Source organism: Lolium perenne, chromosome 3 (assembly GCF_019359855.2).
Source record: "Lolium perenne isolate Kyuss_39 chromosome 3, Kyuss_2.0, whole genome shotgun sequence".
NCBI lineage: Eukaryota > Viridiplantae > Streptophyta > Magnoliopsida > Poales > Poaceae > Lolium > Lolium perenne.
The window spans coordinates 306,623,739-306,644,184 of NC_067246.2; the positions used below are offsets into that span (position 1 = coordinate 306,623,739).

A 20,446-nucleotide genomic window follows, 5' to 3' on the forward strand; every position below is an offset into this window, starting at 1 on the left:
GCCCACTCGTGAATCGGGATAGGCTGCTCACCAAGAAATAATACTCCGTAACTAGGTTCCACCCGATTCTTATTACTTGTGATTTATCCCCGTATATATCTAGATATATTTTAGTTTATGTTGTTCATTTGTTCTGGCTCCGGCGACAATTAAACTTGGTACCCTCTTACATGCCGTTTCCCACCAAGTTACTACCTCTAGACGCAAATAATCAACGCGCTCACCCGCTGATGACATGCGCATGCAGCCCTCGCTCCGCGTCGATTAAATCCAACCGGAGAAAGTACTTAGGTCATTAAGGGTTATTCTAAAGTAATTCGCAAAAAAAGGGTTATTCTAAAGTAGATGCTTTATTTTTGGTAACCTTCTAATACATGTAGTGTACGGAGTACCTAATTAAAACACCACGTTTCTTAGTATAGTTAAAATTGGTTTTGGGCCAATGATGAAAAAAAATCATTCCAATATGTTGATACGGTTGTAGGTCAAAATTAACATAGACCAATTTGGATTTGGCATGTATTTATATATTGATGCTTGTGTTGCTAAGTTAAGAATCACAGGTAACTAGTTCACGGTCATTTTGTGTAGACAATGTCGGTTTTGTGTAAATACTTTGAGCTAATAGCAGGTCATGTTTGAATCCTACTTTCTCGTTGCCAAGTCAGAAGGTTCTTTAAAAACACGACATTATTTTGGTGACACTCTACAAGAGCGTTTGGTATGAGCCATCCTCTCGTTTTGTTCATGCATCTTTGCCCCTTTGTTCGCATTCTATCCTCTCGGTTTGTTTCGTATTTATCACCAAGCTAATATTTATCTTTTTTTTTGGCTCATCATCATGTTCCTGTTACTAGTTGGATTTACAGTATGGTTTGCATGTTCCCTCAAAAAAAAAAAAAAGTATGGTTTGCATGCTTTTTTTTTTTGCTATATAGCTAGCGACCAATTATTATTTCATATGAGGTCTACGTATTATTGTGTCCCTCATTCCTTTGCTCGTCACTTATTATGTTAAAACAAGTATGCCATGGTACTAAGACCTAAATCTTTTTAAAGCATGATTGTCTTTGAGTGACGCCCTACAAGAAGGGTTATGTTTTTGACGGACATAAACTTGACTATAACGATGAGGATGAGGCAAGGAAAGTGACCGCTTAGAACACGCTAAAAAAATGTGAGATACAAAACGAGATTTAGTAACTCACTACTACAACCTGCAAAACCTTACCACATATGGAACAAACAAGGCATATTATTGATCTTGAATTGTTTGTTTGTTTTTAGCAATAAAACCGTTCGGTTCTAGCAAAATAGTGTCGATTTTTTATGGACGGTGTTTGTAGAGAACACTTGAGATGCAATCATTCCTACTAAAAATGATACTACTAAACTAATATTAAGACAAAAATAAGAAGAAGGTATTAGCTGACACTTACAACCCCCAATCTTCTCACATACACAAACAAATACGTGGGTTGTGCATGTACCACGTTCGGATGAAAATACACACCCTTGAAGACAAGTGGATTTTCTTTGCGAGAAGGATATCAATCTGGATTGGTGGACATGAAAAGAGGAATAGTACCACACTGCCCATCATAGCCAAAATACAAAAATAACTACTAATTATAAATCGACTTTTTCAGAAGTATATGAGACCACAAAAGGATATGATAGCAACTCAGCACAACAAAATCTTATCACCCATAGACAAACAATGCACATTATTGAGTCTGGAACACTTTTATTTTTCGAATGGTCACCGAGGGACAAGCCCCACCTGAATTTTTATTAAAAAGGCTTAGACTAACCCGGGGAAGGAGAGCGCCAAGATAGTTTTTTACTGAGATTTGTTACAATGACAACTGCAAACCCCCCACACATTGAGCAGAACAAGATGCTACCGTAAAACGTCAAGCGGATATTATGAAGGCGTCGCGAGCCAAACACCGACGTTGCTCCTTTTGCCGGGAGGGAGGCGGACGCTACAAAGGTTAACTTGAACTAGAAGAAAAATATTTTTGATGGGACAATGGTAACCATGGCTTAAAAGCTACTAATTGCAAATTGCATCTTTTTGCAGAAATGTTGTATACTCCCTCCGCCTCAATTTAACATGCGCGTGTGTAGTTTAGGACAAAGTTTGACCATTTATTTGGTCAACAAAATATAAATTATACGTCTGCAAATCTATACCATTAGATTCGTATTCAAAAAAGTATGAAATACTATAACTTTTTAACGTATATTTCATGTTTAATTGACCAAAATAATGGTCAAACTATATTTTTTAAAACGACGTACGCGCCTGTTAAACTGAGACGGAGGAAGTATAGAGCATCCGTAACACAAATACTGCACTAAAACAGAAGGTAAGACAGAACAGGAAAGCAGTAACTCACAAAACTAGAAACCCAAATTATATACTCCTATGGAAACAAACACATGCCACGGTAGGAAAAGAGAAAACGCGCCCTTGAACACCGGTGTCTTCTTGTTGCGAGAAGAAAGTCGCGGACGCCAAGAAAGCAGGGCCGAGGGGAGAGTGGAGAGAGAGACAAGAAGAAGACACGCACGCCACCTTTCTTTGGCTTTTCTCCCCACCCAAAACCGCCTCGCTCGTCCTTCTCTCCAAACCCCCAGCGCAGACGCAGCGCAGTGCGTGACTGCTCCTCCCACTCGCTGCCCCGCCGCCGCCGCTCACCACCCACCCACGCCTCTCTCCTGCTCCGCTCCGCCCTCCCGGACCGGACCCCCGCAGGAGCACCGCGCCGACATTGCGGGAGACCCAGGTGCGTTGCCGTTGCCGCTCCGTCGCGTGCGTACGTCGGCGCGAGCTCCTGATCGTCCTCGATCTCCGCGTCGAATTTCCCGTTCGCCGACCTCTTCACCCCCGCCCTCCTTTCTGACGCATCTCCCTTGCGCAGTCCCTGCAGGAGCACGCTGCGGCGGCGCGCGCGGCCCGCTCTCCGTCCCTCCGCTCGCCCGCCCACCCCGCGTCGTCGTCGTCTCGCAAGCCCCGCCCCCCCCGCTGGAGCACGGCGCCATCCGCGCGCGCCGCCGCCGCCGGTGAGCCAGCCACCGCGCGCGCCGACATTGGGAGACCGCCAGGGTGAGTCGATCGATCACCGCGCCCGTCCCCCAACCCTGTTCGCAGCGTTCTCGTTTTGCTCCTTGTGTGCGGCCGGCCCGCGCGGCACGTCGTGCGACGCGACGCGGCGCGATCGATTCGCCGCTGCATTTACTGATTTTCCTGCGGCGAGGGGGGTTTAGGAAAAAGTATTATCCAACGGGAAGAGTAATTACGGACTTCCACTTATTCGAGCAGAAAGCCTTAATCCACTTCCATTTTTACATGTTTTTTGTTTGTGATTTCCCCCTCACCTACACTACTCCATCCTTATCGTGTTAAAAATCCCGTTCGTTCTCCCTAGTACCTTTTTTTCCCTACCTTGAAAAAGTTTTTACACAGCTTTCTGTTCCTCCAGATTCCGCCCCCGGTTAACATTAAGGCTAGAGTGGAGGTCTCCCTTTCCCCTCCCCGTGAACAGTGTTCTGTGGCGAATCGAGGGCGACCCAGGGTTTCCACCGCTTCCGCCGGAGAGACGCGGGTTCCCTCCCCCTCCGCCGGCCGCTCCGGCGGCGGGAGGGTGGGGGAACCCCGGATCTCGGCCTGTGAATAGGGTAGGGGTAGGTTTCGTCCCGGTCGGCGGCGTTGTGGAGGCGGTGATGTCGTCGGCGTGGTGTGTGGTGTCCGTGAGCTCCCCCTTCTGCGTCGGCGTCCAATGGGACCTCGCCGTGGCTCGCGTGTCTTTTGGTGGCCGGGGATCTGTGGATCCCTCGGTCTGTGCAGTGGCCGTGCGTGGACATCGTGCCGGAGGCGGTGTCCACGGTTTGGTCTTCCGGTCTTCTGGCTCCGTCTCCGTGGCGACGAGGTTGTCTCCGTCCTCGTCGTGGAGCCTGGAAGGCCTGCTTGCAGGTGGAGCGGCCCCAGGTCTTCGTCTTCTTCGCCGGCCGGTGAGGGAGGCGACCTCCACGCTTCGGTTCAACTCTGCTTTTCTTCGTCTTCGTCGTGCGAGCACGTTGCGGCTGAGAGCGGCGACTTCCCGTCCGCGTTGATACCGCCGGAAGATACCAAGGCTTCGCCGGCTCCAGGAGGGAGCGGGCATGGTGGTGCGGCGGCGCGTCTCCGCTCCGCGTCGATGGCTGCAGTAGAGCTCTGCCCCAAGGACTTCCTTGTAATTTCTGTGTTGTATGGGGTGTGTTGTAACCTGAGCTGTGGCTAATAGATCTGGGGGTGTTTTCGCAAAAAAAAAAAAAAGATTCCGCCCCCGGTTTCGCCGTCGTGGCGTCGAGTCAATTCAATTCAACTCGGCCCCCTTCGTGCTGTCTCGGGCTACCAACTGCCGTATAGTAGGAGTAGTACTTTTGTGCGCACACTTTGTTTTCGACAGGCTTTGTGCGCACACTTGAATGCAATCGAACTACATTTAATATACAGGTAATCGTACTCCGTTGGTCAGCCCTCCTCACGGTCCCATAAACAAATCACTCCCAAAGATGGCCCAGATCCCAGGGCGGAATAACAACATCCCCAGCTTCTCCGCCCAGTTGCTCGGCTACAGACGTACTGTACTGTAGGATAGGATCAATGGAGCAAACATTCTTGGTACTAGTACTACTCTAGTTCTTCACAGTTTGATTAGATTAGGAGCACTGGTAAAATTGGGCCAAGAAACACGAAACGAATATATTTTTGCAGTTAGGCCCCTCAAGTCTGTATCCTTGGCAGCGATGGCCGTTCTGTATCGGTGCAGTCCCAATCTCTGTTCCTCCTGGCTGCTGGCTCCCTGGTCCAAGAACCAAAATCAGAGAGCCTGGATGGAGGACAGAGGCTTCAGAGATTCTTGTGATGGGGGAGCACGATTTGACGTGGTTGTTGCCATTTAATCCGCAGCGGTGTACAGGCACCACTACTGCTGCTCTGTTCAGCTTGCGTACGCGTCGTCACGTGCTGAATCTTGTGGGGAAGGGGATGTGTGTGGGAGTAGGCTTTCTTGTGCCCTGGGGTCCGTTGCTTTCTCCTTCCTCCCTGTGCAGGAGCCTCCCCCAGTCCCCTCCTGCATTTATGATGATGCTCCATGCTTAATTTTGTGCCATCTGATTTGACGTAAAGCTGCGCTCCTAGCATTAGCATTTTTATTTTCTTGTGGAGTGACTTGTGAGTTTTGTGCCCTGCTTTCTCGGCTTTGTTTCCCTAACTTACTGCTTTCTCCTTTGCATTTCCTGGGTCTATTAGAGACTGTGTTCTTCCTTTGACTACCCGCATTGCCCTGAGTCTCTTTTGCTTAGATGACTCATATTGTTCTTCACCTGTCTCTGCAATGTTCATTCAGTAGGATCAGCTTGATCGCGTACCCATTGTTTGATTGCTATACCTTGAGCGAAGAATTACGTGAAGCTGACTGCTGTTTTTTTTTTCCTTCTTCAGGGTTTCAAGGCGTATTGCTAAGGGGAGCCTATTACTTTTGTTTGTTCTGAGTTGATTCGTCTGTTTCAGCCAAACGATAGAGAGCGTCGTGGTTGAAAAGGTAGCCAGATTAGGTACCTGCTTGAGCTGTATGCCCGTAGAATATCCGATTGATCTTTACATGCAAGTATCATTGAACTTTACCAAGTTTTATAATGACGCTGTATTGACTTGTTGCAGGATTATGTTCTGAACTCCTAGAAGCTTTGGTTCCTGGTCATCTACATTCTACTTACAAGACTACAACTCACAAGGTATGAACACAAATGTTGCCTCTTTCTGTTGTGTGCTTTGTCCATGAGTACAAAGTTGTGTATGTGCCAGCGTGCGTGTAATAAGCCGGCCCATACATTTGCTGCAATGGGTATGTCTGGGGTGCAAAATGGCCACCAGGAGTGGTTTGAGCACGTGCCTGTCATTGTAAGCAGGGCCCTGTATGGCGATTCTGTCTTCCAAGTCAATGAAATTTCAGCGATCTAAGTAAAAAAAAAAATCCAGCGATTATTTCATATTTCACTGCCAATGTATGTTGACTAACAAGCTCATCTTGGTAGAGTTAGATTATTATATTTCAAATTCTTAAATCAGAGAGCTGCATATATAGCAAAAAGAAACTCCCCCAGCAGGGACGGTTGATAGTTATTACTGGTTCTTCCTCCTTTTGCTCTGTTGGAAGTGTACACAAGTTTTGAACACCTCCATAGTCTCTCCTGAGCTGTAGGATATGCTTGCTTATGATTTCTTCACCTGTTTTGGCAATGTTGACTGAAGTAGGATAGGCTTTCCTGTGTACTCATTCTTTTACCTTGAGCTGAGAATTACAGGACACTGACCGCCGCCTTCTCTTTTTCTTCAGGAGTTCAGGGTGTATTTCTGAGGGGGGCGTTTACTTTCGATTCAATTGAGTTTCGTTGGCTGCATTACTGTTGTTACTTGCCAGCAGCAAAGATGCAAAGATAGAGAACACCATGGTTGAGAAGGTATCAGTTTAAAAGTCCCTAAGCTTGTATGCATGTTCTTTTGATAGACTTTACCTCCAAGTATTAAATTTTACCAAGTTCTATGCTGACTCGGTATTAACTTGTTGCAGGATATGTACTGAGTAACGAGTTTGCAAAGAAGCATCGGTTCCTGGTCATCCACATTCGACTTACAAGACTGTAACTCAGAAGGTATGAACATGAATATTTGTTCGGTTTCTGGTCCGCATTTCGTGGAGGGCCTCTGTCTGCACTTATGATGCTGCATGTTTAGTTTTGTGTCATTTAATTTGATGTAAAGCTGCACTCCTAGCATGTAGCAGCAGCCTTATTTATTTCTGGGAAAATAATGGAGTAACTTATGATTCTCATGATGGATGGATGTTTCATGGACTTCCCCTGCTTGTTCGGCTTTAGGGACGGGTGTTCGTAACTTCTGCCGCGGTTACTGCTTTCTTCTTTGCATTTCCTGGGTCTGTTACGTTGGTGTGTCGTTCCTTTGAACCACCGCCATAGTCGCGAGTCTCTTGGATTAGATGCTAAGGGACATTGCTAGGTCAGAATATTTGTAACTCATGGTTCTTCACCTGTCTCGGCAATGGTTATTGAAGTAGGATGGGCTTGCTTGTGTGCAGTGTGCACTCATTCTTATACCTTGAGCTGAGAATTACATGAAGCTAACTGCTGTCCTTTGTTTTACTTCAGGAGTTTATGATGTATTTCTGATGGGCTGTATTACTTTCGACCCAGTTGAGTTTCGTCTGCTGCATTGCTGTTGTTACTAGCCAGCAGCAAAGAGCCAAAGATAGAGGGCGCCATGTTTCAGAAGGCATCAATTTATGTCCCTGGTTGAGCTATATTCATGTATGCATGTTCTTTTAATTGATCTTTACCTCCATGTGTTATTGAACTTTACCACGTTCTATACCGACTCGATATTAACTTGTTGCAGGATATGTACTGAGTACTGAGTATGCATAGAAGCTTTGGTTCCTGGTCATCTACATTCTACCCAGAAGACTATAACTCGCAAGGTATGAACATAAAGTTATTCTTTCTTCCATGTGCTAAATACATCGAGCAACTGCATCGTTTTTCATTCCAACTGTATGTTGACTGACAAGCTCATCTTGGTAGAGTTAAATTATTATATTTCAAACCTGAAATCAGAGAACAACAGCAGGGATGATTGATAGTTTCTTCCTCCTTTTGCACTGTTGGAAGCATGTTTTGAACATCTCCATGGTCAAACCTCGAATCTTTTTGGCTTTAAGCCTTGAACATCTGGTCTGGTCCAAACAAATGAAACCCTGACTATTCCTTCGATGGTCTTTTCTCATAATCTAAGGAAAACTTGGGTTTTATTTTGGTCTCCATCTCCTATAATATCTCATTTTTTGAGCCATTATATAGTGAACAAAATGAAATTTTGACATATTGTATGTTACATGGTTCTTTGGGAAGCTACTGACATATTCAATCTCTTTATGCAGATTGAACTTTACACAATTCCGATGAACAGAATAGCAATGGGATCTCAAAGTTTCTGTCTTCTCATTCTTCTTCTAGTCATCCCCAGCTGTGTCTTGTCGGAATCAAGTGATATAAGTACTTTGTACACTCTGCGGCACTCAATTGCTGAAGAAAAAGGTTTCCTTCGCAGCTGGTTTGATTTAGAAATTCCCCCATGCAACTGGTCAGGTATAACTTGTTCGGGACATAATGTTGTGGCCATAGACTTGTCCTTCGTGCCACTCTATGTTCCATTTCCCTCATGCATCGGGGCATTCGAGTTACTTGTTGGGCTCAACTTCAGTGGATGTGGGTTTACCGGTGAGCTTCCAGATGTCTTGGGGAATTTGCAGCATCTTCAGTACCTAGATTTGAGCAATAACCAACTTACTGGGCCCCTGCCTGCATCTTTATATAATTTGAAGATGCTGAAGGAAATGGTGCTTGACGGAAACCAACTATCTGGACAACTGAGCCCTGCAATTGGTCAGCTGCAGGACATCACTAAGCTGTCTATGTCTATGAATTCCATCTCTGGTGGTCTTCCTACAGAGCTGGGAAGTCTACAGTACCTTGAGTTCCTGGACCTTCAGAATAACAGACTGAATGGGTCGATACCAGAAGCATTTTGTAATCTGTCTCGGCTTTTGCATCTGGATCTAAGTCAGAATAACCTCTGTGGATCAATATTTTCTGGAATAAGCTCGTTGATAAACCTTTTGACACTCGATCTGTCCTCAAACAGCTTTGTGGGGCCAATACCTAGGGAAATTGGTCAACTAGAAAATCTGAAACTGCTTATTTTGGGACAAAATGGTTTCACAGGAACCATTCCAGAAGAGATTGGCAACCTGAAGTGGCTTGAAGTACTTCAACTCTCTGTTTGCAAGTTCACAGGTACCATTCCTTGGTCGATCGGCGGTCTTGTAAGCCTGAAGGAACTGGATATATCAGAGAATAACTTCGATGCTGAACTCCCACCACCTATCGGTCGGCTTGGAAATCTGACACAGCTGATTGCAAAGGGTGCAGGCCTCAAGGGGAGCATACCGAAGGAACTAAGTAACTGCAAGAAGATTACCCTCATTAATCTATCGTTCAATGAGCTCACTGGCTCTATCCCCGAACAACTTGCAGAGTTGGATGCTATTGTGGCCTTTTCCGTGGAAAAGAACAAACTATCTGGCAATATTCCAGGCTGTATAAGGAACTGGACAAATGCAAGATCAATATCGTTGGGGCAAAACTTTTTCACTGGACCTTTGCCATTGCTGCCATTACCGCATCTGCTTAGTTTCTCTGCTGAATCCAACCTTCTCTCAGGTTCTGTCCCTGCCAAGTTATGTGAAGACAACTCCCTACATTCACTCATACTGCATGATAATAATCTTACTGGGAGTATTGAGGAGACTTTTAAAGGATGCAAAAATCTCACTGAGCTGAACTTGCAAGGCAACCGTCTTCATGGTGAGATACCAGGGTATCTGGCTGAGCTCCCTTTAGTTACTCTGGAATTGTCCCTGAATAACTTAACGGGAATGTTGTCTGAATCGCTGTGGGAGTCATCAACACTTTTGCAGATATCTATCAGCAATAATCAGATTACAGGCCAGATCCCCCATAGCATTGGGAGGCTGTCCAGCTTGGAGAGGTTGCAGATAGACAATAACTATTTGCAAGGACCCATCCCTCCATCTGTTGGCGCTCTACGGAATCTCACAATTTTGTCGCTGCATGGCAATGGGTTATCTGGGAACATACCAGTAGAGCTCTTCAACTGCCGAAACCTTGCCACGCTGGACCTGAGCTCTAATAATCTGTCTGGGCACATCCCAAGGGCCATATCTAACCTGATAATGCTCAATAGCTTGAGTTTGTCTTATAACCACCTCTCTGGTGCTATTCCTGCTGAGATATGTGTGGGATTTGAGAATGAGGTTCACCCTGACTCGGAGTTTGTTCAGCATAAAGGTCTTCTTGATCTGTCATACAACCGCTTGATTGGTCAGATTCCAACAGAAATAAAAAAGTGTTCTATGCTCAAGGTGCTAAATCTGCAAGGCAATTTACTGAATGGCACCATTCCTTCAGAGCTTGGTCAGTTGACGAATCTTACAATCATCAATCTGTCTTTTAATGGACTGATCGGACCGATGCTTCCTTGGTCTGCACCATTGGTACAACTCCAAGGCCTTATGCTATCAAATAACCACCTAGATGGCACCATTCCTGCTGAGATAGGCCAAGTTCTTCCCCAAGTTTCTATGATAGACTTGTCCGGTAATCTACTTACTGGAAATATACCCCCGTCTATGATGTGCAACAAAAACCTAAACCGCCTGGATGTCAGTAACAACAATCTCTCTGGAAAAATTATATTCTCTTGTCCCAGGGACATAGAATCCTCGAGCGAACTGGTTTTCTTCAATTTAAGCAGTAACCATTTCTCAGGGACCCTAGATGAGTCTATCTCGAACTACACACATCTGTCTTCTATTGATATCCACAACAACAGCCTCACTGGAAGCTTACCACCAGCACTCTCTGATCTCAGCCTTTTGAACTATCTTGACCTCTCAAGCAATGATTTCTACGGTTCCATCCCTTGCGGTATCTGCAGTATATATGGCCTCACATTTGCCAACTTCTCTGGTAACCACATCAGCACATACAGGTCAGCAGATTGTGCAGCTGGAGGTGTTTGTTCCACTAATGGCATTGATAATAAGGTGGCTCATCCATCTCATCGAGCTCGAAGATTATTGATCATTTGTTCCCTGTCACTTGCTGTCGTCATCATGTTAGTTCTTCTGGTAGTTTATCTGAGAAAGAAACCACTAAGGAGCAGATCAATAGTTTTTGTATCTGCCAGTAAGGCCAATGCTACCATTGAGCCAACCTCATGCGATGAACTCCTAGGAAGGAAGTCACGGGAACCTCTGAGTATCAATCTCGCAACATTTCAGCATTCACTGCTAAGGGTCACCACAGAGGATATACTGAAAGCCACAAAGAATTTCAGTAAAGAGCACATCATAGGCGATGGTGGCTTTGGCACTGTGTACAGGGCAGCACTCCCTGAAGGCAGGAGAGTTGCGATCAAGAGGCTTCATGGTCAGTTCCAAGGTGATCGCGAATTCCTAGCTGAGATGGAAACCATTGGAAAGGTGAACCATCCAAACCTTGTTCCCCTACTTGGCTACTGTGTTTGTGGCGAAGAACGGTTCCTGATCTATGAGTACATGGAGAATGGGAGCCTTGAGATGTGGCTGAGGAACCGAGCAGATGCAGTTGAAGCACTTGGATGGCCAGATCGTCTCAAGATCTGCCTCGGTTCTGCCCGTGGGCTTGCTTTCCTCCATGAAGGATTTGTGCCCCATATCATCCACCGGGACATGAAATCAAGCAACATTCTGTTGGATGAGAACTTCGAGCCGCGGGTCTCCGACTTTGGCCTCGCAAGGATAATCAGCGCATGCGAGACCCATGTCAGCACTCTCCTTGCTGGTACATTTGGATACATCCCCCCAGAGTACGGCATGACAATGAAGTCCAGCATGAAAGGCGACGTGTACAGCTTCGGTGTTGTCATGCTGGAGCTGCTCACAGGACGTCCACCCACAGGGCAAGAAGATGTTGAAGGAGGTGGAAACCTTGTCGGATGGGTAAGATGGATGATGGCACGTGGCAAGAGGAACGAGCTGTTTGATCCCTGCCTACCTATCTCAGGCGTATGGCGGGAGCAGATGGTGCGTGTCCTCGCCATTGCCCTGGACTGCACCGCTGAGGAGCCGTGGAAGAGGCCGATCATGCAAGATGTGGTGAAAGGACTCAAGATGGCCCAGACAATGGAGTGCGGACCTCTGGTAGTGATGGTTTCCAGGGGCACATAGCGCTGAGCTCGAAGCACCATTCTTCTTGATAGTGATGTGATGTAATAACAGGCTAATGGTAGGTAACTTGTAGCTGTAGAGTAAGGTCGCTGGAGATTGTAGCAAGAGAAACTAGTGTTCCTCATTTTCAGGCTGTAGCTGGCACAAAAGCTATTGTATGTTCATCCATGTATTGTCTTTGTCAGGTCTCATCATGGCAGCATGAGTGTTTTACAATCCTAGAACTAGGCTGTGCTGAAAGTTTACTTCTCTTCTAAGTATTCCAGATATTGCTGATCGAGACCCTCATATTCGTCTGATGCGAGGTTAAGCCCTTTCCATCTGACGTTGTTCGAAAGTTTACTGCTGGTTCTGCTTTGACTGAAATATATTCTGTGATGTAGTACTTCATAGAACTGCTAAAGCTTCTTTTTTCTGCTGTCCTACAGGCAAGCACTGCTCCAATTGTAGTGGTAGAATTCAAGCAGAGCCTCTCTGTTTTGTCAGGAAACTGCTAAAAGTAAAATCTTCACATATTAGTCTGATGATTCCGGACGCATTTTTGTTCACATTTCGTATCATCTATCATCATATCAGCACAGAACTCTTTTTCAGTTTGATGACTGGTGATATCTGCTGATAATATGCGCAAGGATTTCAGCGAGCAAGTGACATCTCTGCAATTGTAGATAGCAGATTGGCCTGTTGCGGAGTTACCTCACAAGTTCTAAATAAATTGGTGCCTGAAGCTGATGAGATCCAGCAATGAGATCGACAGGCTGAGCCGCTCAGGTGCACCGGATGCGCGAACAATAGATCAGGCTGACTAGCAACTTGCAGCAAAAAAATGAAATAAAAATGGGTGAACATCACCGTTGTTCTTGCCATGCAGAGAGCTGGGGCGTCTCTGCGCTGGAGGCGATCGGTCAGTTATTCGTCTCGACTCCGAAGCAGACGGGCAGCTGAGTCCACGAGTGAGCTTTGCCAGTTGCCACTGGTCAATCAACGACATCGCGAAACTCCAACACGTCGATTCGGCAGATCCTTGCCGAAATTTGTTCCTTCAAATCCCCAATTTTTCCTCTCAAATTCGATGCTGTGCTATCCACTGAAATCCAGGAAGGAAGCCAGGGGACGTGCCCGCGTCACGGCATTGAGCTACTGGACGCGGACGAGCGGCGCCGGGCGGTCTGGCTGTGTGGGCGTCCTAGGAAAGCGTGCGTATGCACCAGTTTTTTTAGTCCCATACTGCTTGGGTATGCTTGGACGAACCTGTTTAAATAGACACCAATCCGTGTGTTGATCGCCGGCGGGCGCATTGCAGGGGCTGAGTTCCATGACGTGCAGAATGTGCAGAGGAAAGGCAAAGCTTTTGCCTCGTTTCAAAAAAAAAAAGAATGTGCAGTGGACGAGCCCTTCGCCGGTGCTAACGCATCGACTTGGTATTCCCTGGACGCACTCCTGAACCTGGCGGGAGTGACGCGCTGCTTGCGTGCCAGGCAGCAACGGCACCTGTTGTCTAAGGGTGGAACTCGCTCGGTCCGTGCGTTCCATCCCCGGCCACCATAAACCTTTATTTTTTTTGTCTCTCATCAATCTCAACATCCCCGGCCAGGCAAAGCAACAGCTTGGGAATTCTGTGATCTTGCATTCTCTCTCTCTCTCTCCCTTGCCTGAGGTAATGCAAACCAAAAAAGAAAAAAAGACAAGCTTTGCCCGTGTTATCAGCCAGGCACCAAACGAGCTAGTTGAACGTAGCCTAGCTTGGAAAGTTTAGCAAAGGATACACACAAGACTAGGAAGGTGCCAACTGCCAAGGTGGTGCCAAACTGGATATTGTAGTATACGAAACAATTCTACTGCATCTGATCCTGCAAAGTATTTTCTGCGTTACTTTTGCCAGAAGACTAAATAACTGTGCAGCTGCAGCACGAAGACCACGGAACAGTGCTCTGCTACCTGTTGTCCCATGCTCTATTCAGGGTGTTGTGAAGTGTATATGTGGATTGCCTAGCCCTTTCCATCAGTTCGGACTTTTGGTTCAAGTGGCTAGTGCATGAAGCTTAACATGGTATCAGAGCCTCAGGTCTCAAGTTCAAATCCTAGCTTTCACATGGTTTTCGCAATTAAGCCTAAAAATTGCTGTTGCCCCCCTCTTTCCACCGCTGTTTCGGTGTGATCTTTCTTCTTTCACGTGTTGACTTTCTCTTCTCCCGTCACACGTGAGTGGGGATGTTGTGAAGTGTATATGTGGATTGCCTAGCTCTTTCCATTAGTTCGGACTTTTGGTTCAAGTGGCTAGTGCATGAAGCTTAACATGATATCAGAGCCCCAGGTCTCAAGTTCAAATCCTAGCTTTCACATGGTTTTCGCAATTAAGCCTAAAAATTGCTGTTGCCCCCCTCTTTAGCCACCGCTGTTTCGGTGTGATCTTTCTTCTTTCACGTGTTGACTTTCTCTTCTCCCGTCGCACGTGAGTGGGGGTGTTGTGAAGTGTATATGTGGATTGTCTAGCCCTTTCCATCAGTTCGGACTTTTGGTTCATGCAGACCTGGGGCTCTGATAACATGTTAAGCTTCATGCACTAGCCACTTGAACCAAAAGTCCGAACTGATGGAAAGGGCTAGACAATCCACATATACACTTCACAACACAGAGAACATGTAATACGGAGTATTAAAATTGTTGTATAAAGAAAAACTGCAAGACGGTGTCCAACTCCTTGTTCTTAAAAGCACCTCTAGCTGCCCGACACAAACAGACCGACGCAGCTGACAAAGCAAGAGAAAAATCAATCCCAGTGGTCCGATGCAACGGACTAAGCTGTTCATGTTGACCGATTCGTGGCCCAAATTTGGGCCGCAACTACGGGTGTGTTCGGTTTGGAGATGGGTGGAATGGAATGGAATCCATTCCATCTGGCACGGAACCGTTCCATCCCTTTGTTTGGTTTGGGCAAAAAAATTGTCACGGAACGGTTCTATCCTTGTGTTCGGTTTTGGAATGGGATGAGAATGGAATGGAATGGGTGAGATAATCACCCGATTAATTATTCTAAACTCGATTAATTATTTGCTAAACTTGATTAATTATTGCTAAACTTGGTTAATTATTACTAAATTTAATTAATCAGCGTGTGACGGTCACCCGTTCCACCTCGTCCGGCCGAATCGGAAGAACCACTTCATTCCGGATCTAGAGGGAATATTCCATTTGGAGGAACCACTTCATTCCATTCCAGTTTGCAACCGAACGCAGGAACAGACTCTGGGTGCGGAACGGTTCCATTCCGTTCCACCCCATCCCCAAACCGAACACACCCTACATCTCCGCGGCTACGGTTGTAACTGTGTGCGTGTCGGGCCGCCCACTTCGCCTTATGCTCGTCCTCGGCGCCGGTATGGCCTTCTGCGTCGCGTTGATGGCCCTCACTTCGGCTTCTGTGCGCGCCATGCTGGCGGGCGGCGCTAGGCACCGCGCCTTGATGGCGAGACGCCTGCCATAGCTTTTTAAGTCAACTGGCCGGTTTAGCCCACACCATTGCCTTCCCCTTACCCTCCACAGACCACCAACCACCGACATGGGCAACTCATGGTCATTCTACAAGATGAAGAATGACCATGAGGTCGGATATTCACCCGTTCATTGTACGACGTAGGCCGGCCCGTGCTGTGGCCAGATGTCAACGTCCCTGGAGGTTGGCTTCTCTATTCAAGGCAGGTGCTCATACCGTGGGGGAGGGGCACGAGCAGCACGATGAGATCTGTCGTCGTCGCTTCATCTTCCCGCCCGATCTGCATGAGGACCCGGTCTACATGTTGGACAACTACAACTGGGACACATTCCTCTTGTGGGAATACGACCCGCGACGCTGAGCGGGTTACCTAGGTGATGTGGCCTACTTCAACGTCGTACTAGACCACGACATCTTCAACAACAACGACAACGAGGATGAAGACGAGGAGGAAGACGAAGAGGAAGTCCCATTCGACAACAACAACGCTGATGGTGTGCAACCCGAACTCCGGAAGGTCCAACCGCCAAACATGACCGAGAAGGAGGCCATCGAGCTTGCCATGGCCCAGAGTGAGCTCGACGTGCTCGGCTAGTGGCATGACCTTGCATCCAACTCCGGGAGTCTACACTGGCTCAAGGGAGCCTAGTGACATCGTAGGTCACTCCTATGTGCGTCTCATCGTCACCTCCTCCGGCACTAGTGCCTCCTCCACTGCCACCACTTGCTCCACCTGCTACCATGCCGGCAGCTGGACCTCCTTACTAGCCCTAGCCATGGGCGCCACCAGTCTTCTTCGACCTCGGTGACGAGGACTAGGCGGCCATGGCATCAACCCTAGTTACCTAGATTTTTTTATCTATTTTATTTTATTTGCATTCTATTATTTTAAACTATGTAATTATCGTTTTATTAATGTAAATATTCTGGAAACAATATATGCACCAGCCGCTATGGCAGCCTCCAGCCTAAACGAATTTGTTTTATGTCCTTATCCGATCCAAACAGACCAAAATGATACATTTAGTGTTCGGAGTAGGTCGAGACAGCTAAAGCTGCCGTAAGCCTTTGGGTGGGCTGTCGTATACCGGAATGCGGAATCTTTATCCTGCAGAGTTATTGAGCTAAATTTCTCTATGGACACCGTTATTTCGAAATACAAGTCAATTAGACTTGTCAAAACGTCTTCTAAAAACGAACAAAGGTTGCATATATCTTTCTCTGACGAGAGCAAAAAAAGAGGGTAACAAAACGGACGTGAAACTGAAATGCTGGCACCAACTGCACGCATACACTTGTACTATTTCACCTCTGAAAATCTGAGTAGCTGGATTATCCATGTTAGCCTACTGCAAAGAAACACTACGACGGGGTGTGTGTGGCGCCGGGAGAACCAGATAGCGAACAAAGGCCCGTGCCGAAAACAAAAACCTCGAACAGGAACCGATGCACCGGCAGCAACAAGAGACAAATTCATAGACTCATAGCTGCATATGCAGTTCCGCCTTGTCTCAGTTGTTCACAGGTCGAATTGGAATAACAAAATGTCATTTGCTCCGGTACAACCCCCTCCTCTCAAACTCAACCCAAACTTAGGCAAACTCAAATACAAGAACGGCTGAGATTGCCCGATACCCTTCATAATTAATACCCTTCATAATTAATACTACAAAACCCGTATAGCCCAACTAAATTATATGCCTTTCTACCATATGTATGTATACTAGTACATACGTACACCGGTTTATCGCTGGCGACGGTCGCGGACGGCGGACTGGTGGCGGTGGCGGTGCTGGCTAGGCACTATGCACTCCGAGGTGGATCCGGCCGGCACATACCTCAGAATGGCCGTGTAGCTGTGTGCCGGCAAGGGTTGAAGGTGCGGCACGGCGGCAGCACGGCATGGCGGCGGTGCGTTGACGCGACGGACAGTCCGGATACATGTCCGGCGATAGTTCTGGGCGACGAAATTTTAATGTGGGCTAGTGGGAGTTGCCAGACTTGTTGTCGGATAAGTATGAGCAAAAAAAAAAATTGCCGGACTTGCTGCCGGACTTGCTGCCGGACATGTCTGGCTGCTTGTCCGACCGACGGCGATGGGAGATGACGATGCGGCCAAGGAGACGCCGACCTGCCCGCAGTGAAATAGCACGACGGTCGATAGCGGCGAGGTTAGGCGGCTCAGGGCTGTGTGCGGAACAGAGATTGAAGACTACATCACGCCTATACGTGGATCTGTATACCTATACATTGATATACATGGTTTTGGATATGAGCTTGGATGAGCTCTACAAGTTTAGGGGGAGGGGGTTGTACTGGAGCAAGCCCCTAACAAAATTACTTCTCAGATTTACTGATTAGCTAGTCATATCCAGTGGTTTACTTAAGTAGGCCCGGAGCACACAAAAAGTCATTTTGGGTTCTGGGTACCAGTCCTCTCACCATATTAAAAAAATTAACAATTATATTTATGTGCATTCAAAAATTATGTAACAAAATTCAAAAAGAGCTGATGATGTATCCTACTAACGTGTAAAATCTCAATTACAAATGTCACTAGCCTAGTGACATCCAACTCCAAAAAAAGAGTTTGATTTTTTTGGAGATTTGTATCACTATACATAGATCTACATATTTGTTATTTTTGTGTAGCCCAAAATACCCGTTATTTGCATTTGCAAGTTTACATGTTTGTAGGATACAATATTGGCTACATCATAATTTATTTTTAGAATTATCTAAAACTTAGAAGTATGATTTTAATTACTTTTTTAAAAGGATCACTGGTACCCATGTGCACGAAATATCTGTCCCGCAACACACTCTCACTCATTGTTCTTCTGCACATGATTTATGTGCTGCCAACAGTTTCTCCTCTTTTTTGACCGGGATGTTAGAGGCTAGCCTGCTTACAACACCCTTCGTCCAATGAATCGTAATAGCATCTTTTTGATATTTATGTTAGCTCGTAAGTAAATATATGCATTTTATAACTTAAATTTGTCATGATACACATGTATCTACGTACTAAAATACGTGTGTGTTTTCTCTGTCCTAAATTTTAGTCAATTGATTTGGGACGGTGGAAGTACATGTCATCAGCAACAATACATCATGCAAACACTATACTAAAGAATACAATAGGTGATTCATAGAATATAAGAAAACTAACATGCTTTTCCGAAACGAGCATACATTATTTTCCCAACCGAGCTTAATACCCGTTTCCATTTAATCACAAGAAGGAAATGCAAAGTCCAACTTTATGTACACACTCGACAAGAAAGGGTAGGAGAGAAAGGAGCGAGCTGGGCACTAACAAAAACCCACTGCAAGAATCGATCTCAAATGCGACCATGGGGCAAAAATATGTCATCACCCATCCAACAAAGTAACAAACCATCTTAAACCTGAACAAACCAACTACAACAAAAGTCAAAATGTGATAACACAACCATTAAAAAGTCGAAACAACAAACCATGACATAAACATCTAGATGATAACTAGCTATCAGAAACATCAACAGGGCTTAGGGAAACATTAACAAATCAGTTGCCGATCATGGCACGACCATGCCTCGTATCCATCCGAGACCGATCATGTGATGCCATATTCGTAAGCTTCTCAGCCCCCTGGATCAACTGTTACTTGACATCACCAGTTTCAAGACCCTAATACAATGAGAACGCACACATAGTTAATACTACTTCCATTAGAGATCTCATATTTTTTTTTTTTTTGAGAAACACAGTACAAACGCAGACGCTCACATACACGCGCATACACCCATTAAAGGTTACTTTATTTCTCAATGTCCAAATTGCCCAGCAAATGGCTGCAATGCCAACCATATAAAACTCGTTTACATCTAGGCAAGAAAGCGTAAAACCAATAGATTGCCTCCCACAAAGAACTAGGACATCTAGAAGTACCTAGTAGTTTCCCCAAACTTGCCCAAACCACACGTGCTACATGACAAGTAAAGAACAAATGTTCAATAGACTCTGGATGCTTGCAAAAAGAACACACGGGTTTCCCAGGCCATTTTCTCCTCCGCATATTATCTCTCGTCGGAATAGCATTCCTAAAAATTTGCCAAATGAAAATTTGAATTTTTGGATTATTTTCACTTTCCAAATCAGCTTATTGTTTGGTCCGAAAATATCCCTATCTAAATACTCATACACAGATTTTGTCGAAAAAATTGGGTTGCTTGTCAACCCCCTAGGACACCACATCATCATCCATTCTCAAACTTAATCCATCAAACTTCCTCAAGATTGTATCACAATGTGCTGCAAGATCACCATATAATCTTCTGGGGGAGTTTATTTTATACCCACTATCAATAAAATATTTTTTTGCGGGCACACTATCAATAAATTTTTTGACAATGCACTCTTGCATTCGGAATTTTTTAAACAGACCAGGAAAAGTATCACAAGGATCCTTCCAAAATCTAGTAATATTGCCACTTCTCAAGGTAACTCTTCTCCCAACAAAATTAGAGAAAGTAGAATACATTAGTACCAAATTATAAAGTGAGTAAAATACATGGCTAGTACTTGAACTTGTTGGCGAAGTTTAGATAGGTCATCGTACTTAGAGAATACCAATTTACGGTAATCAAATACGCCCTGATGGTTCGTCTTCGGTCACTAGTGCTGGCAACGCCATGTATTTGTCGACATGGCACTCACGCAACCCACATGTCAGCCCTATTCGTGTTACATTTTGCAGAAACCCCCCTTCCCCAAATATTTATCCTCTGTATTCGTCCTCCTCTCTCACCAGCGGAAGATGGAGACGGTGGTCCAGGCCAGCGGCCCGTGCGACCACGCGGCGCTGGGGCTATTGTGTACGACGGTGGCGTCACGCATGTAGACCAATCTGTCGCCGCGGGGGATACACGAGCTCATCTCCCTGCACCTCTGGTAGCGTTCATAGTCGGGGGCTTTTGGTTGTTAGAGTGCTAGTTTGGGTCTTTTCGCAAAATAAACCATCTGCTTAGACCGGTCAAACACATTGCCAGCT

The 20,446-nt window shown here is 45.9% G+C and overlaps 1 protein-coding gene across 1 annotated transcript; it reads left to right on the plus strand.

The window, feature by feature from the left end:
• The first annotated feature begins 2,569 nt into the window (after positions 1–2,569).
• LOC127345345 (leucine-rich repeat receptor protein kinase MSP1) lies at positions 2,570–12,142 on the plus strand. The gene is made up of 9 exons (XM_051371811.2): positions 2,570–2,795; positions 2,931–3,115; positions 5,495–5,607; positions 5,714–5,787; positions 6,390–6,513; positions 6,624–6,705; positions 7,219–7,377; positions 7,466–7,547; positions 8,007–12,142. Exon 9 carries the CDS (start codon positions 8,028–8,030, stop codon positions 11,916–11,918), a length of 3,891 nt encoding a protein of 1,296 aa, XP_051227771.1. The 5' UTR covers positions 2,570–2,795; positions 2,931–3,115; positions 5,495–5,607; positions 5,714–5,787; positions 6,390–6,513; positions 6,624–6,705; positions 7,219–7,377; positions 7,466–7,547; positions 8,007–8,027; the 3' UTR covers positions 11,919–12,142.
• Positions 12,143–20,446: the final 8,304 nt, after the last annotated feature.